Genomic DNA, 24,059 nt, shown 5'->3' with positions numbered 1-24,059 from the left:
CCATTTTAATTTGGTTTAGCATCAATTTTCAAGTTAGTTTGGTTCTATTTTTTAAATGATGGAAAGTTAGGTTTTTGGGCTGTTATAGCTTAGTTATTAGGTTTAATTTAGTTATGGAATGAGGGTTGTTTGGCATTGGCTTGGTGGCTAGAACAATGGTTGTCCAGAGACCACAATCATATTGGTGATGATCTCGATTTTGGATGTTTTCCTATTACATCAAATCACTATTGTGGAAAGATTCTTATATTTCTTTTAGTCATTTTTTATAAATATGATGAAAGAAGTTTTTGCGTGGATTTGTCTTTTTAACTTAAAGTTTTCAATAAATTTTAAGTTAAGATGGAAAACAATTAGGAAATGTTGTCTATTGAACCCTTAACATTGTCGAATATAAAAAGGATTGCTCTAATCATGTGAAAGAATTCTTGCCTTCGAGAATTCTTTGATACAAATCTAACACAAAATTGAGTTTAATTTTGAAGTTTCTTCATGGGGAAATTTTAAATTGTGAATTCTTTAATAATAAGACTCATTCTAAATTCAAGAAATTATTGTTCTTGAAGGTGTAAAGCTCTAAGTAATAACGGAGTTAGGATTTAAGGTTGAGGGGCGATTGACAACTATGGGACTTTGGGGGTCCATTTTTTATTTTTTTTTTAAGTATTGCTTATATAAAAATAAAAAATCCAAGGGGGTGGGGAGTGGGGGTAGGCTTCGACGTACTTCCCTTCACTTTTGTTATAGTCATTATTAAGGGATTAGTAGCTATTAAGAACTCGAACTTAACATTCCAAAGGAGTCTTTGAATGTGGTACTAGCTAGTAATAAATTTAAATCATTAGGTTAGTTTCAAGTACTCAAACCATTCTAAAGGATTCAAAGACTCCTTAAGTTACCAATACCATATTTTTAAGGATTTAATGAAGAGGTTTGAATCTTGAAGAGATTGTGTAAGAGCCCATTGGAGTCGGAATCCAAGTGTAAGAAGATTGGAAGCTTGGTTGAAGCTTCAAGTTAGTAGAACCCTCACTCGGTTAGGAGATTGAGGAGAGTGGACGTAGGCAAGGAAGTGTTGAACCACTATAAAAGCCGAATTTGAATTTTCTAACTCTATCTCTTTATTTTGTTTATATTGTGATTGAAAAGAATTTAAAAAACCTAATCCACCCCCCCCCCCCCTCTTTTGGGTGTTTTTCTTAATTAAGCATAACCTTTATTTTCTCACTTTCCATAACTCAAATGGCGTCTTTGGGACAGCCTTGGTTGGAACTTGGTTTAATATATACACTGTCATCTTAAGTGCTTCAGTCCACAAGAATTTAGGAAGTTTTGAGCTGCTCAACATACTCCTCACCATATCCATTAAAGTTCGGTTTCTTTTTTCTGCTACACCATTTCGGTTTGGAAAACCAGGCATGGTGTATTGGGCAACAATCCCATGCTCTTGAAGAAACTTCGTAAATGGCCCAGGTGTTTGTCCATCTTCCAAGTATCTACCATAATATTTTCCACCTCTATTTGATTTCATGATCTTAATTTGTTTACCATATTGTTTCTCTACTTTTGCCTTGAAAACCTTAAAGGCATCTAATGCTTCATTTTTGTTGTGAAGTATGTAGAGATACATGTATCGTGATAAATCATTTATGAAAGAGATGAAGTATTTCTGACCATGAGTGTCCATGTAAAGACTACATATATCAGTATGTATGATCTCTAATATGGTGGAACTCCTAGTAACACCTCTCTTTGACTTGTTGGTCTGTTTTCCCTTAATGCAGTCCACACAAGTCTCAAAGTTGGTAAAATCTAGAGTACTAAGTACCCCATCATTTATCAATCTTTTGATTCTATCTATGGAGATATGACCTAATTTCCAATGTCATAATATAGAGAAATCTTCATTTACAACACATCTTTTAATGCTAGTTTGGACATGTAATGAATTATAAGTGATATCATTTTATAAAAATATACGATAAAGACCATCAAACAAAATACCATTCCCAACACAATCAGATTTATAATTAAAGTCAAACTGAAAGATGTTTCTGAAAAATGAAAGGAATATCCAAACGGTACAAGTCTAGAAACTAAAATCAAGTTTTGTGAGAAACTTGGTACATAAAAGGTCCTTGCAATTCCAAAACAAAACCACCATTTGAAGTTAAATAACATGTCCCTATTACTTCCACATGCGAGCCCATCTTGTTTCTGGATAAGATGAATTGCTCACTGTTCACTAGCTTCCTTAGGTTTTGCATACCCTGCAAGGAATTTGAAATGTGGATTATAGATCCATAATCAATCTACCATGTGTTGGTATTTACATTAACCATATTAGATTCACAAAAAACAAATGAGGTAGAGTTACCTTTCTTCTCAAGCCATTTCTAGAATTTCAAACATTTCTTCTTCACGTGTCATTTCTTTTTACAGAAGAAACACTTTTCGTCTATCTTAATGTTAGATTTTTTAGGAATTTGTTGCTTCCCTTTCTGACTGGCTTGAGATTTTCCTTTCTTTCATTTCTTTTGTGTCACCAGCATGGCACTTTCTCCTTTCTCCATCATTAACCTTTTTTCCTCTTAAACACACATGGTCATCAATTCATTGAGGATAAGTGTGTGTTGTTAGAGATTTTAAAAGGTCCATACTGAGGCGGAAGAGTGTTAAGGATAAAGTGCAAGAAGGATTCAGACATTTCTACCTCGAGTTTTTTCAATTGAGCCACTATGTCCCTCATTTCCATGATGTGTTCGCGTACACCTCTTATACCAGTGAGCTTCAGGGATGTGAACTTCATAATTAGGGTGCTCGCCAAGGCTTTATCTAAAGTGACGAATTGTTCGTCAATAGCCTTTAGCAATTCGCGGACATTCTCATGCTGCTCGATTGAACCACGTATACCAACACTAATATTTATCTTAATATACATCACGCTGAGGCGATTAGATTTCTCCCAGCGTTCGTACAATAGAATTTGATCAGGTGTGCTGGTATCAGTGATCTTAGGTGGTTCATGTTTCCTTATGACATAGTCTATGTCCATGCACCCTAATTGAAGAAGAACTCTCTCATTCCATAACTTAAAGTTATCTCTCCTAAGTTTGAGAACCTCACAACGACTATCAAAAATGTGAAGTATAACTGCACAAAAAGATTACAAGCTTATTAATAATTGAGGCTTTAAATAAATTCATGATTTACCAATGTAAAACACACTTAAAAATGAATCTAATTTTATTAAAAATTGCATGTGGGCTAAATCTTTAATTCAATCATATTCATTATCTCTATGATAGATTTTATCAAACCATTGTACTAAATTTATAATATTTATTATGAATATAGTTTGATATCTTCTATTTTTAAGCTTTATAATAAACCATTAAATTAATTTTTCCTAACTCTTGTGGGTAAATTAGGAAAAACCAATTTTAACATTTTATCCTAATTAATTATATAAACATAATGAAATCCCTATGGGGTAAAATCATTATATTTATATAATTAATTACAATTAATGTCTATTATGTGATCTTTATCCACTTCATATATAATTTTACATAATTAAAGATGTTGTGGCTATTCTTTAATTATTTAAAATTATATGGTTCACTAGACATTAAAACTATATGTCATAACTTTAATTTATCTAACACAAATTTAGGCTACATTTCATGCAATTAAAGCAACAAATTTACACATACTACATACAAATTAGCATAAAATAATTTAATTTGCATGTATAAAAATCACAAAATAATTTAATTAATTAATTTTTTTTTAAGTAAAAGAGATTTCAGATTTTGATTGGGTGCCCAAGTCCATATAAAAAACAATCAATTCCAAGCCCAACAAAATATTTCAAACCGGCCCATAAGGGCCTAAACTGGCCCAACTTTCACATTTATCCATGACCCAATTTTTCATTTTTCTCATGGCCCAAAACTTTAGTGGGCTTCAAGGGAAACCCAATCTCTCTCTAAGTTCAACATCTTAATATCACCTGCACCAAACCTATGATCCTATTTTTTCGCCACTCGCGTGAACTGCTCCATCACCGGCTACACCACACCAAAACTCAGCGCGACAACCTTCCAACACCGACAACAGTCCAAACCTTGGAGCCGCCTGCATCACACGGGCAGGAAAAACCTCACAGGTGCCCTTCAGCCACCTGCATCACCAACAGGAACAACCTATATTCTCACAGGCCAGATCAACATGGTTGGTCGTGACAGCGTCAACGATCACCACAAATGGGACGAGGTGGTTTCGGCTGAGTGCAACCCCGACTTCTCCATCCCCGCCTCAACGCTTGCTCCACTAGGAGTCCGCTCGCGAGCCCTTCCACGCCTCAGAAGTAATCCAAGTCACCGGAGCCTTCGAATTGGAGAGTATCGCTTTCGACCCCAAATGAGAAGGCCCCTATATCGGCGTTGGCGACAACCGAGTTCTTAATGGAAAGGAGATGGTCGCAAATAGATTGATTTTGCTATCACCACTTCTGAAAGGAATGAGTGTGTGAGGTTGTTTGCTTCGGAGATGGAACATATATGTGGAAGGTTGCTAAGACTGCGATTTAACAAGAAAATAGGAGATTTGTATATCCTGGACTCCTACTTTGGGCTTTAAGTGGTGGATCCAAGTGGAGGTTTGGCCATCCCTTATTTGTTACTTTCTAGTCATTGAAGAAAGCGCATTTTGCAAGTGGGTTTTTTTTTTTTTTTTTTTTTTTACGTTCCCGGCAGCAAGCAAGGTATTTCATTTTATGCAGTGATTTAATAGATCAGAAAATATAACAAGGTTTCTCATGCAAAAAATCAATACCAAAGTAGAAGTAAGATTCATATGGTTTTGATACCAAATGTAATAATACATTCAATCCAAAGTATATGAAACTTTTGTCATACTAGCAAATCTGAAAAGATCTAAGATCAGTTACTTACCTCCAACCACTGTTTCTGAATTCAATACTGACTAGTTGCTGCAGATTTTTTATTTTCCAAACTCTGATCTCTCTCGTTAGATGGTGTATCACTGATGAACATAACAATAGAGAGATGAGTTCAGGGCCAAAAACCAAATATAGCGAGTTGTGGGTTCCCATCAAACCACGTCGTTTGCCATTTGCCACCATTATCAACAGTTTGTGGAACATGTTCCTAAACTGTAGGAAAGTGAGATGATCTGGTAGAGGACTTGGTTAAGGTGTTGGACCAATTCAGAGTTGTGTGAACATGTAACAAATAACATGAGGTGCATAAAGATGCCTTGGGGGTCCCAAATAGAATGCACAAGTGCTTTGAGGAGTCGAATTAGAGATGAAGCTGGGCATTTTGCCTATAAAAAGAACTATAGTTTTCATTTGATAGAGTCGAGAGGGGAGAGACACTTCTTTAGGGTGGAGAGGGGAAACTATGAGGAATTTCTTGGGCATTGGAGAGAGAAACTCCGTTGTTGAGAGTGTTTATCTCGTTTGGTTATCGAAAATTTTAAAGAAAAATGTGAGATAAAGATAATAGAAAAAAAATAAAAAAAATAAATTTAAAGTTTATAAATTATTTTAAATCTTTTTATTATTTAACCATTTTATATCAAAATTAAATAATTTAAAAATATGTAATTTTTTTTAATAATTCTAATTATATTTGACTTTTTTTATAGAAATTTTCATAATAAAATTGAATATGAGAAAATCATTTTTCTTAACTTTTCCTTTTTCTTTTTGTTTTATTTAGTACTTTTCTGAAACCAAATATAACCTTCATTTATTGAGAAAAGTAATGGATGAGAAAATAAGGAGATGCACCGATATTCTAGCTTTGATTGTTGTGTAGATTTAATAAAGCTTCAAGAATTGGATATTAGTTCATTGGTTGTACGAAACCAAATTTTGAGATTTATGGACCTTGATTTGTCTTTAGAAATGTGAGATTTCATAAATTCAAATCCTTGAATATGCCTTGTGTAATGAGCATGGTATGAGAACAACTGGCATTACTTAGATTGATCCCCTTTATATAATTCAAGTCATGCAATTCCTATACTTCTCTTTTCATTTGTGACCCACTGTATGCATTTCATTACTTTCTTTTTCATATTTGTGCTTATCAATTAATTGATAAATTGTTAAGAGTGCTTCGGGTTTAATGGTCTAACACTCTTCCACTAAGTAGCCTAGTTCTCAAACCTATGTTTGATATGTAGACTTTACCTTCTATTTTATATATATATTAAAGGAGTTAGTGTGTTCTCATCAAGTAGAAGAGAAATCATCAATTGCAGTGGGAATTTGGTGATTATAAGAGTGCTCAACATGCAGACCTAGTCTGCATTGACTTGTCCCTTTCTTTTTCCCTATTGGGTGAACCTAGCTGACTGTTACCTTCTCTTCGGTAAAAGGTATTGAGCATTCATTCCCTACTTCTCTTCACTTGGGATCCTTGTGATTTCATCTACTTAAATTTTATTTTTTTATTATGTTTTTATTTAAAAAAAATAATTAAAAGAAGTCGCCTTCAAATGAATAAAAAAAATCAATTTTTAAATAAATAATAAATCCAAAAATGGTTTACCATAGCATGGATGCACAAAAAAAAAAAAAATACAAACCCACAAAGTGAATTATCAACAAAATGATAGTTTTCGGAGGGTTATATATGTGAAACAATTCAACCTTCAAAATAACTTTAAAGATCACTTCGATAAGAGCTTATGCTTTACGATGGATCAATTTAGTTCAATTCTAAAGTAGAGGGAGATTAAGAAAGAGTTATAAAAAGAGGTTATATACAATATAATTGATTGTGGAGGATCAAAGAACTTACAAGGTAATAACGTTGTAATTTTGATTGATTATAGTGGAATATTTTATTGCGAAGAAGACTAGCTTCACCTAGCAAAGAGATTTTTCATGTAAAAAATCATGGTGACTTATTTGTATATACGTCTTATATTTTTGAACACATCACAACACTCCACTTAAGACAGACTGTAAAATCTTATTGCGAAAATTATATCTTAGACAAGTAATTAAATGGGTAACTTATGTGGAACCTAAAGGAACTATATGTGTTATTAAGATAATTAAATCATAAGGATTCAATAGTTTAGTCACAATGACTTAAACAACATCCAAATAACTTTCCTAGGGACATAACCTTAATCACTCATCCTAAGGTGGGTTTTCTCAATATCTCTTCATCAATTTAGGTTTAAGGCTACTCCAAATTGATTGCATCATTCTTAGTCTTGAAAATCTACGCAAAGATACAAGGCTTGTACAAGAATGGTTTTAATAAACATTTCTCAAAAAATAGCTTTCAAAAACAATTTTTTATGTTTTATAAAGTAAAAGTCTATTTACAAACTTAAAATATTCTCAGTTATTTTTCATGTTTTCAAATATTTTATTGTTTTATTTTAATCATTCTCCATATTTATATAATTAAATTTTAAAACAATTTCAAAAAACACAAGTGAAATTAACTTAAAATAATTTAAATATATTATAAAAAATGCACTATTTTCAAAAAAAGTTCTCAAAAACATTGTTTTTTATTAAAAAAAATTATTAAACCTATTTTTGAATATGGAAAATAATTTTATAGTTTTAGAAAAAAAAACTTTTAAAAACAATTTCCAAACTGACTCTCTCTTTATATATATTGTGAAGACAAAAAGCTAATAAAATGATATCGGGTTTTGACTTAAAGACTTAAGTTATTAGTTAATAATGGACTAATATTATGTTTTACATTAATTGGGTAAACCTTAAAAGCATTTGTTTATTTATTAAATTTCAAATTAATAAATTATTTATATATAATATTTTAAATTTATTTTATTTATTTATCATCCTCAATGTAAAATTTATATAATTAAAAAATATATAGATTTTAATTAATTATATTTGATTATTTTTAATATTTTTCACGATGAAATCAAATATGAAAAAGCAAGTTATTTTAATTATTATTTTTCCTTTCTTAACACTTTTCAAATGAAACATAACTCATATATTTAAATAGACTAATACTAATGAAAAATGTATAGAAGAATATAAAAAAAAATTCATAATTTAAATAATTTCAAAATTTGAATAGTTTTTAATCAATGTTATTTAATAAAAGAAATTAGTAAGAAAAAAAAGAAGTAAAATTGGCTCAACATAGCAACTTTTCTTTTTGCTGACGTGGCGAGATTCCAGTGAATATATATATTCAAAACACCCCGCTAAATGTTTTCCTTTCTCTTCAACTGATTTCGCCATGTACGGACACAACCCTCCTGGCCACCGCCCTACCGCCGCCGGCGGTGGCAGCGGTCGTGGTGGGGCAGTGCCGCCACTGCAAGCACTACCTCCGACTCCTAATTATTTCATCCAGAACGTAAATCCCTACTTCCAAAATCCTACTTTCCAGGCCAACCTCGGCCTCCCATACCTCCAAAACCCTACTTTGCCAACGCAAAACCCTACTTTGCCAATGCAAAACACTAATTTGCCATTGCAAAACCCTAATTTGCCAATGCAAAACACTAGTTTTCCATTACAAAACCCTAGTTTTGCAATCCAAAACACTAATTTCACGGGGTTCAGGCCTCAACCCCCAAAGCGGAACAAAGAGGCTTTGGACAGGGTCGACGGCGCCGTTGTCAAGGCTCGCCGAGACGTTATTGCCACCGGTGAAAGCGTGTCGGCGTGGAAGGTGTCTCAATCAGCGTTGTTGGCGCTACAGGTTGATTCCTGGGAATCGTTGGGGTTTCCGATGCAGGAGGTTCCGTCTCTTCACAGCCTTATAGTCATAGAGGGAAAGGTAATGCAAGTTTTTTTTGTTTTGTTTTTCTTTTTGGTTGCTAAGAAAGGATAGGAAAAGTAACCAACTAATATTTGAAAACTAAGAGGTTGTTGGGTTCTCCAAACTATTAAACTGAGTAAAGATTAGTTAAATTGTTGAGCAGTTGTAGGAAAAGCAACAACCAATTTTGAAAGCAAACTTATATTGAGGATTATGGATGATAAAGCCTCTGCTACATTGAGCTGACTTAAGTTTTATCGTTCGAGAAACCAAAAAATTTGATCCATCAGTATTTTTTTTTTTTGATAAGTAAAAAGTAAGTATATTAATCAAAAAGAGGAAACACCAAAAAACCAGTGCTCTTGAAGTATATAGGGAATATACCCACCGCCTTCCCTTACTAGGAGCTTATCTAGTCTAAAAAACTTATAAGAGAAGAAGAGCTCTCTACTAAGGAAACCCTGACCCAAGACCAAAGATTACATACAAAAGAATATTTCAATCTTTGAAGCGAGAGTTCCTCATTCCCAAAAGCTAGTCTATTTCTCTCCTTCCAGATTGACCAAAATATACATAAAGGAGCCATTTTCCAAGCCCTCTTGCGTCTTTTCCCCACAAATACTTCATTCCATCCAAGAAGGGTTGCCTTCACTGTACACGAAAGAGTCCAAGATACACCAAAAAGGGAGAAAAGAAGGTTCCACAAGACCCGCGTCTTAACACAATGAAGTAAGAGATGATTCACGGTTTCTGCTTCGGAAAGACAAAGAAAGCACCTGTTTGCCAAAGAGAACCCCCTCCTTTGAAGATTCTCCAAAGTTAAGACTTTACCCCAGGAAGCCTCCCAAGCAAAGAAAGCTATCTTTGGAGGCACTCTTACCCTCCAAATTCTTTCGCTAGGGAACATAGAAGAACCTCCCCGCTCCAACATAGAATAAAGAGACTTAACTGAGAAAGCACCGTCATTTGAAGCTGACCAGATCACTCTATCTTCCTCATCCCTTTGAACCCTAAAGGCATGGATCTTCTGCAACAAACGCTCCACCAAATTGATCTCCCAATCATTAAACACCCTTGCAAAAAGAGGAGTCCAACCATCCCCATCTCCAACGGGATTCCAAACCTCCGAAACCCAAGCATTTTTAGACATGGAAATGGAGAAAAGAGAGGAGAAGGACTCACAAAGTGGCCCATCTCCGTACCACTTGTCTTTCCAGAATCTCACTCTTTGCCCATTACCCACATGGTAAGCTACCCTACCATCTAACAACCACCACTTCTTCCTGATTGTTTTCCAAAGCCCAACACCGTTTCTCCCAATTACATCCCGAGTATGCCATCCCCCCTCCTCTTCGCCATTCTTGAGGTTAATTACACGCCTCCACAACGCCTCTCTTTCATTAGCATACCTCTAATTCCATTTGCACAAAATAGCACTATTCATCAAAGCTAAATTTTTCACACCTAGCCCACCTTTCTTTTTTTCCAAGCAAACCAAGTTTCATTTGACAAGGTGAGGTTTTTGGACAAGAGCTCCCCCACCCCACAAAAAATCCCTCTGGTCAATGAAAGAACATATTTAATTAGTTTGTATTTATTCCCTTCGTTTTCTTGGCAACGAAGTAGAGGGTGAAGTTGTGTTTGGTTGCTGAGGAAGTTTAGAACAAGAAAATAAATTAAAATATAGGAAGTGAGTGTTCTGTGAGGAAATTATAAAGAGAGTGACAAAGGTTCTGTTTCGTTGCTTAAGAGATGTAGGTTAAGGAAAGAAATGTAAAATTTTATGCTAGAGCTTTTAATGTCTTGCCTTTTACAGAACTATGAACTCTCGCCCAACTGTGTGGCATTCAAATCTGGCTTAGTTGAATAAGTTCTTCAGTTTCTGGAAGCCAAAACAACAGAAAACATAATACTATTCTTTTGTTTTCCCCAGTTTTCTAGCATGCAAATGTGAGGTTAACCTTGGTTGGCAGTGAAAAATGAATTTATTGGATGGGAGGAACAGTAGTTAGAATTTTGAATTTGTCTTCATTGTTTTGGAGATGAGCACAAAGAGAGAAAATGAATGAGGCTGTTTGTATACAACGTGTATACCTTTTCATGCTCTCTTATTAGGTGCTTTTAAAATTTTCTTTCTTTGACCTATCAAAAAAGAAAAGAAAAGAAAGAGAGAGAGAGAGAGTTTGGAGATGAGCACAAGGAGAAAAAATGAATGAGGTTGTTTGTATACAACGTGTATACCTTTTTGCACTCTCTTATTAGGCACTTTTAATATGTTCTTTCATTGACCTATCAGAGAGAGAGAGAGAGAGAGAGAGACTGATAAAGCCGTATGTAGGGAAATATTCAAGAATCCTGGTCCAGCAAAGATAAGTTGGACCCTGCAAAAATGTTCTTGCATTATGTCACAAATGTTATACACAACACTTCTTTTGAAACACTGCATAAACTTGATTGGTTGTGTGACTCAGACTACCTTTGAGGGTGCAAATGTACATGATCCTTACGCATTTTTAAATGGGTCTTTATTTTTAAGAAATGAAAGCAAAAGAAAGGATAAGAATCAAAATTCTGCGGTCAAATTTTTCTTTCTTCTTTAAGCAATTAAGTGAAGTTTTTCTCATGTTAACATTCTTTCATCCTCTCTATTTACTGTTTGATTTTTTTGTTGTGTAATTTAGATCAATTCATTTATCCACTGCTTTGTTGGGGTTCGAAGAATTACTTCATTGTATGATTTGGAAATGGCAATCTGCAAGAATGAGGGGGTTGAGCAGTTTGAAGATCTTGAATTGGGTCCTTTGGTACGGCATCCACTTATCATGCATTACTTTTCGATCAGTTCTGATGCATCAGGAGTATTTAAGATAACTAGCGCAGAGATAATATCTTGTCTTGATGAGTTTATGGAAGCTTGCCAAGATAAACATATTATTATTGAAGAATTCCTGGAGTACATTGCCAAGAAGCGATCCCTCACAGGGAGGGAAAGGCTTGGTGTGCGAATTCAAAGCTTGGGGTATGCAATACATTTCTTACTATTGTTACATTTTGATATAAATAACACATTTTTTGAGAAAGTTTGGTACCAGCATTAATAGAGTTTAGTCATTTATGGTGTTAGTGTTTCTCATTGTGGCATTACAGCTAATGGTCAATTTCCTTGTAACTGCTCCACAAAATATTTGAAGCATTTAAAAAAAGAAATACTTTGGAGTTGGTTGTTGTAAAGCGCTGGAAGCAGTAGTGAAGGGTGAATGAAACTACCGACAACTCCATAAGCATACCCTATAAGTTAGATCAGTCTACATATGTATTCTTTAAGTGTATGGTATTTTATATTTAATGACATGTTTAAAGAAAAGAGAGTCATTCCCTTTCCCTCCATTCCAAGTGTTTACTTAAACTTGGAATCAGTGAAAGGTGTGGGATTGACCTAATCTTAAAGAGTCTCATTCTTCAAAGTGGAGTAAGGGTTTCCTTGAAGCTCCTTAAGGAAATTCCTATTTCCTCATGAATGAAAATTGGACAAAAATGCCCTTGAGATTAATATAATTACATTTTTAATTATGTTAAACTTATATATTAATTTGACATAATAACATATTAAAAAAAATAAAATATTTTCTAAAAAATTAAAAATAATAGCATAACAACTAAAGATAAAAAATTATTTTAATTAATTTTAATTGAGATAATAACATTTTTTTTGATAAATAAAGACTTAAATTAGAGAAAAGAGCCACCAGAAAAACGACCCAAAGGTATACAAGAAAACAAACCTCCCTTCATCATCAAAGCTCAACCAACAGAGTATAGAAAGAACCTTAACAATCTCGACAAGTACCCAACCATTCAAAAAAACCTACGAAAGTCAATGGTCACTTTTCTAGAAACAACTTAGACTTAGACCACAAAAAACAAACAAACTCCCTCTTCAACTTTTGAAGAGAAAAAATCTCATTAAAGAAAGTAATGTTGTTCCTGGCCTTCCACAATTCCAAAACAGACACAAAGAGCTTGATTGCCAAATCTTTTTTCGCTTTTTGCCCACAAAAGAACCATGCTAACCTAACAAAGCATCTTTAACCGGCGAAGAAAACACCTAAGACACCCCAAAAAATACAAAAATTAGCTTCCATAAAACCCTTGTCATTTCACAATGGAGCAACAAATGATCAATAGAGTCTTCATGTCCAAGGAATTCCTGAAACTCACAATACTCCAATCCTTCCTTATTGCTTTCTACAACCCAATCCCATATCCCTTCTTTACCTCTTGATTTGCCTACCCCCTTCTTGCTTTCCCATACTTACCACGGATAACTTGATTTCAAAGACCCTTCTCTCTATCACAAAATGCCAACTCCACTTGCAAAGAAGAGCATTATTAAGAACTGAAAGACTTTTGATCCCCAAGCCCCCTTTACTCTTGTCTCGACAAACAACCGCCCACTTAACAAGATGGGGTTTACACTTTAAAGCCCTAACACCCTATGGAATGTTCGTTTGAAGCTATTCTAGCCTCAATCTAATAACCCGTGGCATACAAAACAAAGACATAAAATTAATAAGTCAATTGAATAAAGTAATTCCAATCAAAGTTACCCTCCCTCTGGAAACATATTGCTGCTATAATAACATATTTAATCATCAAAGAGATTTTATATATTATAGGGTAGGTTCAAACCTAATTCATATTTTTATTTATTTGGCTCAATATTAAATTTTTTTACTAAATTTAGGATGGTTGTATGTTAAGTAATATTAAAAAAGTGAGGATTAGCACATAGAAGGTAGATTAACAAACAATATTTTGATAACCATTTTATTTTACTTATATAAATATTAATAATCATTTATGAAATTGTTGGAAAGAAGATTAAAAATATCTTCTTAATAATTATTGTAAGTGATAAAGTGTAAAATTTCATTTTAATTATGCATATGAAGAATTTTTTTTTCTTGATAAATAAAGAAGAATATGTATATTAAAAAGAGGCGCCAAAAGAGTGACCCAAGTGTATAAGATAAATGCACCTACCTCCACATAACTCAAACAAAAAAGAAATTGCTAAAAAGGAGGTGCAAAAAACATCCCCATCCTCAATGAGAGCCCTAGTAATCAATGAAACCAATTAGCGTCGAAGGACCAACTTTTACAAACATCTTAGTTTCCGACTAAAGAAAGTAAACAAAAGATCCTTTTAGCCTTTGGATGGAAAACGTGTTGTCTTTGAAGGCAATTCTATTCCTTACCTTTCAAACTTTCCAAAAAATGTATAAAGGGCTTGCTATCCAAACTTTCTTGTGCTTTTGTCCACAAAGGAACCATTTCTACCTAAAAGCGTTGCTTTAATCGAAGAAGGTAGCACCCAAGACACTCCAAAAAGAGTAAAAAACATTTCCCTTAAAACCTTTGTCTTGACACAATGGGGAAGGATGTGATCTATGGATTCTTCATGTGTTTGACAAAGATAACATCTATTCGCGAAAGACCATCGTCTTTTTTGAATTTGGTCCAAGGTTAAAGCTTTTCCCCACGTTGCTTTCCAAGCAAAGAAGCTCACTTTGGGTTGCACTCACGAATTCCAAATGATTTTCATTGGAAAAGAAATTGAATTGCTCAAATCCAAGGCTTTGTAGAGAGACTTAATAGAGAACTTGCCACTCTTTGTCTATGTTCAAAGCACCTTGTCCTTCTCATCCCTATGCACTCTCTTCCCATAAAGGCATAATAGGAAACTCTCTACTTCATCCACCTCCCAATTGCTAAAAGGTTTAGAGAAGAGAGGGCTCTAACTCTCCCCTATATTTGAGGAATTCCAATCATTCTTTACCCATGCCTCCTTAGAGATGACTAAAGTAAATAAAGAGGGGAAGGAAACACAAAAAGTGTAGCCTCATATTATTTATCCTTCCAAAATTTCACCCTTTGCCCATTACTCACCACAAAGGAAAGTTTACTCCTAACAAGGTCCCAATTCTTCCTAATTGCTTTCCACAGTCCTACAACATACCCCTTTTTTCTTCCCCATACTTCCCCTTGATCACTTGATTCCAAAAGGCCCCTCTCTTATTCACAAAGTGCCAACTCCATTTGCAAAGAAGAGCCTTGTTGAGAGTAGAAAGACATTTAAATCCCAATCCCCTTTTCCTTTCGTCTAAGCAAAAAGTCGCCCACCTTACTAAATGAGTTTCGCTCAAGAGCCCCACCTCCCCACAGAAAATCCCTTTGAATCTGCTTTAACCTTAATCTGACCATCCTTGGCATGGAAAACATAGACATGAAATAAATAGGCAAGTTAGACAAAGTGCTTCACATCGGGGTGATTCTCCTTCCTTAAGAAATATATTATCTCTTCCACATAGCCAATCTCTTGTAAAACCTATTTTTTACTCCATCCCAAACTGCCACGAACTTAAACGGAACATGCAACGACATCGCCAAGTAAGAGGAAGGGAGACTTTCGACCTTACAACCAAGCTTTGAAGCCAATTCCTCCACATTATCTACTCTTCCCACTGGAATTAACTCACTTTTATCCAAATTAATTCTCAGCCTCGAAATGGCCTCAAACCACATAAGCAACTAGCATAAATAGGTCATTTGATCTTGAGAAGCCTCACAAAAGACAAATGTATCATTTGCGAACAAATGGGATACCTAAACCCCTTCACCACCTCCACCCCTCACTTGACAAGCCGAAAAAAACCTCCATTCATTGCTCTCTAAGAGGCAACTGAGTGCCACCATTGCAATCATAAATAAATAGGGTGAAAGAGGGTCTCCTTGCTTTAAACCCTTAGAACCTTGAAAAAAGCATGAAAGGGTTCCATTGACCAAAACAGAGAAACTAGTCGTGGATATACATATGAAGACATAATCATCTTGAAATTTAACATTCATATGGGGATTATTTTAAAAAGAATAATATTAATATTAAAATTTCTTATCTCTTTGTATAAGGACACTGTGATAATTAGATCCATGGGGTTGAGCTTAGTTGGCTTTTGATATGTACACCCTAGCGTTGAGCTTCAGGAGATGTTATACTTGTATATGTTTTTTTGTTCCTTTTGTGTAACCCTTCTTGTATAGTGGAGGTTTCTTCGGGTCTTTTGATCAGGTTTGTATGTCATGGGGAGGGTTTTTCATCCTTCATGTTTTTATTCACTTTTAATTAATACATCTGTTGTTTCTGATAAAAAAATAATTAGATCCATTCTCATTCTGTTTCATGATATTCTAGTAAACACTTAAATAGGATTTCTAATTTTGATTCTTTTCATTTCCCTTCATTCCAATTTTTATTTCCTTTCATTTTATTCCGTTTCCTCAAAAGTTTAGTAAACATGACATAAATATAACTAATCCTATTTATTTTTTATATATATGTTTGTGGGAGTTGATGAATGTGCATGAACTTCTCATTCTCACTCAAAGTCAGAAGCATAGGCATCCAAGAATGTTCTCCTTGTTTTCTCTCTCTCTCTCTCTTTTTTTTTTTAATTTTTATTTTTTTTATTTTTTTATATTTTATATGTAAAAGAAATTGTATTAAAAGCGCCTAAAATGCTCCTAAAGTATACATGATGTATACAAGGCCAAAAAAAGGGAAGAATTCACAAAAAAAAACACCCTTGGTTCACTTACAACCCAACCGATCAATAAAGTCAAATAAAGACAAAAGTGCTAGACCCTAAATATACCTTGACCCACTCCAAAAACATGTGCATGAAGGAGCGTAAAATAGTATGGTTTGTCAAGTTTGAATCTTCAAAGGCTCTTTGATTTCTCTCTTTCCAAAGGGTCCAAAATAATCATAAATGAGCTACTCTTCACACTTTCTTCCTTTTTGCAACAAAGGATCCCTACCGGCTAAGAACGACATCCTTGATTGAGAAAGGCATTACCCATTGGACATTAAAAAGAGCAAGGATGAGGTGCAACAACCAGGTCGCCTTTGGACAGTGGGGAAGGATATGGTTTGATGACTCCTCTTTATCTTTAGACAAATAACATTTGCTTGGAAGACACCAACCCCTCTTTTTTAGTTGACCTAGAGTTAATTTTTTTCCCTAAACTACTTCCCAAGCAAAAAAACTAACTCTCATTGGGACTAAAGGGTTCTACACAATACCTAATGGGAAGCCTTTTAATGGGCGCCCTACTAGGGAGTAGTAAAAGGATTTCACTATAAAGGTGTCTCCCTTTGTTACTCGCCAAGCCATGACATCCTCAACGCCACTTTTGATCACTTGTCCTTACAACTCATTAAGCAACTCTTCCACCTTTCCCAATTCTCAATCATTTATCTATCTTATGAACATCGGGTTCCAACAACCCCCTTCCCCAACCTGCTCCCACATTTGGTTTACCTAAAGCTTCTTTATCAATGGTAATTGAAAACAACTCTAGAAAAGCCATTGCTAAAGGATCCTCCCTACACCACTTATTCTTCCAAAACCTCACCCTTCTACCATTTCCTATCCTGAAAACAACCTTCTTGTTGAATTCTTTCCACCCATTCCAGATTGCCTTTCAAAGACCGACCCCATGACCTTTCTTCGAAACTCTGGAACACCACCCCCTTTCTTCCTCTCCATACTCCCTTACAATCACCAACTTCCATAGAACCTTATTTTTAGAAGCAAATCTCCAACTCCATTTTCCAAGGGGGGTTTTGTTCAAAGTGGACAACTTTCTAATCCCTAGACCTCTATCCTTTTTATCCAAGCTAACTAATGACTAATTCACTAAATGAGGATTTCTTTGGAGCTTTCCCCCCCTCCCCCCCCAAAGGAAATCTCTTTGAAGCTTCTCCAATTTGAGGCTCACCTTACGTGGGATTATAAATAAAGATATAAAATAGATTGGTAGACTAGATAAAGTGCTCTTGATTAAAGTCAATCTCCCCCCTTTTGATAAGTACCGTCTTTTCCACATAGTGAGTTTTTTTTTTTTTTTGAAATCTTTCCTCCACTACCTCAAACTGGTAAAGACTTAAAGGAAGTGCCCAAAGGTAGACCTAGATAAGTAGAAGGGAGAGAGCCCACTTTACATTCCACCACCCTAGCCAACTCTTCTGCATTAGAAACCTCTCCCACTGGGATTAACTCACTCTTATCCAAATTAATTTTAAGACCAGAAATCGCTTCAAACCACATGAAAGCCCAACTCAAAGCCTCCCAATGCTCCTTATTTGAGTCACAAAAAACTAGTGTATCATCGACAAAAAGAAGATGGGACACCACCTCTCCCATTGGTCGAGAAACCCTTAATGAAGCCACCCTCTGTAGCCCTTTCAAAATACTAGAAAGAGCCTCCATTGCCAAAATAAAGAGAAAAAGGGAAAAATGATCTCCCTGTCTTCGGCCTCTAGAACTTTGAAAGAAACCTATAGGGGTCCCATTAATCAAAACTGTAAACCGAGTCGAGGATATGCACCACTTCATCTACCTTACCCATTTGGCCCTAAAACCCATTTTCCCCAAGACTGCTAATAAGAATCCCTAATTCACATGGTCATAGGCCTTTTCAATATCCATTTTGCAAATGACCCCACTTTTTGAGCTTTTCAACCTTGAGTCTAGCACCTTATTTGCTATAAGGATAACATCCAAGATTTGTCTTCCCTCCACAAAAGCATGTTGGGAGTTTGAAATCACTTTCCTGACAACTCTTTTTAGTCTGTTAACCAAAACCTTAGCTAGAATCTTATAAAGGCTCCCCACCAAATTGATGGGATGAAAGTCCCTCAAATCCTTTGCACCCTCTTTCTTAGAAATGAGCACAATAAAAGTGGCCTTAAGGCTTCTTCTAAGTGACCTAGATCATGGAACTTAACAAAGAAACCCATAACTTCATTTTTGATAATATCCTAACAAGATTGCCAAAAGGCTAAGGAAAACCCATCCGGACCAAGAGTGTTGTCTCCACTCAAGTTAGCAGGAGCTGCAAAAACCTCTTCCTCAAAAAAAGGATCCTCTAATGGCCCTAATTCCTCCTTGTTCAAGGCAAAAAAGGACAACCCATTGATGCCTGGCCTTCAATCTTCCGTCTCTGATAAGATTCTATGAAAAGTGTTAACCACCTCCTCCCTTATCTCATCTTCGTTTGTCAATCTTCTTCCGTTCACTTTGACAGTCGACAAGAAATTTCTTCTTCTTTGTGCATTGGCCATCTTGTGGAAAAAGCTTGAGTTTTTATCCCCTTTTCTCAGCCACACTTCTCTTGACTTTTGCCTCCAGGAAATCTTTTCCATGCTTGCCCATTTGCTAAAATCCTCCACAGCCCTTCTTTTGGCCTTGGAATCTTGAGGGTACTTTGAGATCCTGCTTCAGTGCCTTTAGCTTGTAAGCTCAGATGTGACTATATGATCAATTGAAAGTGTAACCATCCACCAACTCCTATCCAAGTCTTTGAATCCTTCCACTCTCAACCACATATTCTTGAAACAAAAGGGTGATTTTCCACCTCTGATTCCTCCTCCATCCAGTAGAATAGGTGCATGATCAGAAGTGGGCTTGGGCGGCAAACTTTGACAAAGACCATTAAAAAATGACTCCCAATCTTCAGAAACTAGGAAGCGATCTAGCCTAGAAGAAGAACTGTTATTCAGACCACCAAACCAAGTAAAGCACCCCCCTGTGAGAGGTAAATCCCTCAATTGAAACTCATCAATTATCTCCCAGAATCGTCTCATAGTTAAAGTCATTCTCAAACAATTTTCTTCTTCTTCTTCTTCCCTTTTTTTTTTCATCCCTGCCAATTTGTTTACTCTGCTGAACAGTTCTATGTATATTTTTGAACAAAATATGTGACCTAGATATATTTCCTATGATCACATCAAGGCAATCTCTGTGTTCTTCTTTGTTTAGTTTTTAATGTTTCTGTTTCATGGTTTTTGACAAGCCTGAATGATGTATGAATCAACTTTTTGATTTTAATGGTTGTAATTGCGGCTTTCATGGATTTTTATATTACCTTTACCACATACAGTCATCTCTTAACTGTTGCAAAATACCATACAGTGGATTGATATTCATAATAGAATGTTCTTTTGTTGTGTTCATAACCTCTGTGTTATAGTTATAACTAGAATTTTTAAATTTTGATTTTTGCTTACATAAAAAGGCTGGGATACTCTAATAATAATAAAAAAGGGGCTTGGATACCATTAATGTATCCTATAATGGTTGTGGTGGAAGAGTTGGGATGTTTGCTTCAGCCTCTTTTCAGTTTTTTTTTTTCTTGTCTATTCCCCCTCCCCCCCCCCCCCTCCCTTTTAATTCCCTCTTTAAATGTTTCAAAATGTATAAGTTCACTTCTCTTTTCCAATAAATGCTGAAATCTTTTGAGGCATTTTAATGCATTGTTTACAATAATAGTACATAATTAGATGATAATAGTATACATAACTACATGTCTAATATTCATGTGACCGTTATGTCCTTTTTTTTGGTTCTATTGGTTGTTTCAACTTATGTTCTATTGTGTGTGTATATATATATATATATATATGTGTGTGTGTGTGTGTGTGTGTGTGTGTGTGTATTAAGGGAGGGGGGTATTTTTTGTAAGGGTTATTTGATTCAAAGGGATGAAATCATCCCCACCTTGTAAACTAACCCTCTGCTTTTTTTCACCCTAAAAAATACCCATTTTGAATAAAAATGCCCTCATTTTTGTCTTGCAAAAATAACCTTTTCTTTTAAAACACACATGTAAATAATGGAAGTGTTGAAGGTATTTATGTTAAAAATGGGTTACACTTCAAGTTAAAAAATGGGAGAGGTTAGTTTTACAAATTTGGGATGATTTAATCCCTTTTAATCAATTAATCCTTTTTGTAATCCCACCTTGATTGCTCCTTGGCTCATTTTTTGTTGTTGTTTTCTTAGGCGCACTTTGTATACTTTCGGTGTGCTTTGTTGTGCTCTTGCTTTTTAATGAATTACTAATTTACCTATCAAATATATATAGAAGTAAATTTTTTTCCCCATTGGGACTTGAACTTGGAACCACTTGAGCCAGGCCTTAAGGGCTCAACTTATATTTTTTTTACATGTTCTTTTTCTTTTATTCATGTGCGTAAAAATACCCACACCTAGTAGTAAAACTAGTCAGCAACCCCTTATGAATCATACTTTTTCAATGCATTGGCCATATTTTTCCTAATTTTTATGTACCAAATTCTTTATCTATATATGATGTCCATGTCTAATTTAACAGCTAAAAGGATAGGACTTTCATTTTCAAAAATGGATTGCTTCTGCAAATTTTATCTTTTTATGATTTGAATTTCATAGTTTAGTTAAGTTTCTTATGGTATTGTAGTTTTTGAGAACAGAACTTGCAGTGGATCAGAATGCAACCTCTTATGCCTTTTTTTTTAGCATTGGTGGTGTTGTTCATTGTATGTGCTGGTGCACTTGTGTTCATCATCTGCCATAATGAGTGCAAACTTCCTATCAAAAAAAATAATGAGTGCAAACTCAAAATTATTCAAATATTGGTTATCTAATTGAATTACTACTTTTTGATCATAGGATGCATATTAGTTTCATCCGTGAAGCTAGGAAGCTAGAACATATGACTTTAAAGAAGAGTCAAGGGTCACTTAAACAGATTCCTGATAAGAAAATCAGGGAACACCCTCTTCGGTCTTCAGAGAAAAAGAAGTTAGATGAACGCTTCAGTGCCATGTCCCAGCGTGTCAAGTCATTTGCCTCAGCACACGACGATTTTGGTGGTAAACACACAATATTTGTTTCATCATGTTCAGAGGAGGATGGTAGTGATGATCATAAATATGAAGAGAGTGAGGAAGACATTGATGGGTGCAGCAATAGCAAGTTTTCATCACCAAATTCCAAAACTCGTGACAGAGTGAGTAGCTGCCCCTACCCATCAGCAATTGAAGAGATGACCCGACTTGGATTGAAAGGTGAAACAGAGGGAAACCCTTCTGCTAGTGGCAGTTCAATGCACAGTGAGAATACTGGGCCCTTTAAAAGGAAAAGAAAGTCCAGCAACCGAAGTTGCACTGTTTCAAAATACCTCAAATTGCCTAAAAGAAATAAATTAGAACTAGTTCCTCTTTCAGTGGACCATGACAATGAGAAAAAGGAGCTTAACAATCTGAATGAAGCGGATTTTTTGCTTGCTAATGATTCTATGAGGATGTTCATCACAACCTGGAAGGAGGCATGTCAAGAGCACACCATAGCTGAGGTTTGTTCATGCTCCTACACTCAAGTATGAATTAATGGCCAGACTATATTTTCAATTAATTTGTATCATCTCTTTCTTTGTAGCTTTGTATTTCTTTTGGCACTATGCTTCTCGTGATCTTATGTTTATAAATATTAACGAAGGCATCTATTAGTTCAAGTAGTCTTGTGCAAAACTGATAGCATGAAAATCCAAAAGCTCCATCTGTAGAGGGTTTGATAGTTGTGGCTTCTAGTGAACTAGTTCTTTGTATATATCTGTGCAAAAGAATACCTTCCTATTTGATGTAGTAAAATGTAAAAATAAAACTTTAAGTTTGAAATCTGCTTTGAGCTCTTCTGCAAAAGAACTTGCCTCCAACTGTTTGGAATGGGCTTTTAAGCTCCAAATATCTTCTACTAAAGTACTTTATGCTTCGAGGGCTTTAACAGTCAAGAAAAGCTTGTAGACTATGAGAAGCTTGTCAAATGGAGCTTAGTTATTGAGTTTTGATATATGTCCTCTTGAAGTTAAAAGATAAAGATACCTACATAGATGTGATCTTGCATTTTAAAAGGCACGCATAGCTGATGGTGCTACTATAACCTAAAGACCTTTATACTCCTCCAAGCTAGAAAGCCATGGTGTCATGAATATGTGAGGCTGCATGCCCTTTGGCTTGCAAGAGAAGGTGGTGCTCTTTTATTTTTCTTTTGATACCTGCCTACAAGTGATGGAGCCTAAGGATCTTAGTCTAGCTTTTAGCTTTTTGACAGCTGGCATATACTGAATTAAGGGTGGTAAAGTTTGATATGATTTGCCAACATAACTTAGATCTAACATGCTTTTTGTGGGTTTGGATCGAGTATAATTGGGTTTGGGTCAAATTTGTGTTGATCTGCATAACTCGTTTAATAAATAGGTAGTTTTTGGGTCAACTTGTATAACATGAATTTGACCTGAATTGACCCATTTAATAATCCCGTTAATTAACTTAATTATAACTTTAGACCATTTAACCCATATTTGATTCATTTTAAAGTTTGTTTTTAGATAAATAGGTCAATTGATCCATAAAAATGTTTAGTTGAGATATAAGACTTAACCAAACCTAATTATCAAATAGGACTTGATTATAAAGGGGTTACACGATGTGTTACTTGTTTAATAATAGGTAGCATTTGGGTTTGTGTTTTTGACAAAATTGTTATTCGTGTCGGGTTTAGGTTAAACTATGTTGTAGAATACCCAGGTTTTGACACGACATGAACATGACCCGCCAACATGAATTGCACCCCTGTATTGAATGGTGCATTCTTGGTGTTTGGATTAGGTAAGGGACATATCTCACTCCTTATTTTGGTGTTGCATTGAAACATCCAAGGAATAGGAGATTGGAACAATATCCTAGGTGTAACCTAATTGATAACTAGTGTGTGTCTTTCCTCTCTAGCTGCTAGTATCCGTTCGAGGTAAGGGATGTGCTTAATTCCTAATTTTGATATTGCCTGCTTCAGCTCCTAAATAGAAACTAAAACAATATCCCATGTAAAATCTAAGTGATTGGTTAGGCGTGAATTTTTGACATTTTTTTACTTCTATTATGTCTTTTTCATTGTGGTTTTTTAAGGTCAACATTTCATTTTCTAATTTATTATATCTTTTTGTTATTTATTGTTTCTTGTTTACTATTTTTTTTTTCTTTTGATAAGGAACCTAGTTAAGGTACATAAGCACAGGCTACAGCTGGATGCTTCATATTTGTGCAACTTTTGTCCTTTGAAAGATGAGATGCTATTTCTCAATGGATGTCTTCTTGTACTTGTAGGTTCTTGAGAGGATGCTTCAGTTCCACGGCACACAAACTAAACAAAGAAAGATAATGAAATCAATGCTTTCATCTTACCCATTTGTTGGGTTGCTAAATGTTGCTGTAAGTTGATTGGACATTATTACGTTGTAGTAAGGGTCATGCTATTCACTCTTGTTTCTCTAAATGAATATGTTTTGACTAATAGAAATACGTAAGAC

At 35.0% G+C, this 24,059-nt stretch overlaps 1 protein-coding gene across 1 annotated transcript in view; it reads left to right on the top strand.

Moving 5' to 3' along the window:
• Positions 1-8,264: 8,264 nt before the first annotated feature.
• Positions 8,265-24,059, top strand: part of LOC100258878 (protein NO VEIN) — a 69,310-nt gene continuing 53,515 nt past the window's right edge. Inside the window, exons 1-4 of the mRNA XM_010651986.3 lie at positions 8,265-8,828; positions 11,492-11,829; positions 21,365-22,049; positions 23,857-23,961. Of these exons, the coding sequence (XP_010650288.1) occupies positions 8,283-8,828; positions 11,492-11,829; positions 21,365-22,049; positions 23,857-23,961 (1,674 nt within the window). The 5' untranslated portion in view covers positions 8,265-8,282. The remainder of the gene's footprint in view (positions 8,829-11,491; positions 11,830-21,364; positions 22,050-23,856; positions 23,962-24,059) is intronic.

The sequence above is a fragment of the Vitis vinifera genome, chromosome 5, assembly GCF_030704535.1.
Source record: "Vitis vinifera cultivar Pinot Noir 40024 chromosome 5, ASM3070453v1".
NCBI classification, from domain to species: Eukaryota; Viridiplantae; Streptophyta; class Magnoliopsida; order Vitales; family Vitaceae; genus Vitis; species Vitis vinifera.
The sequence above is the reverse complement of the archived record's forward strand: the minus strand, read 5'-3'. Positions and strand labels throughout refer to the sequence as shown.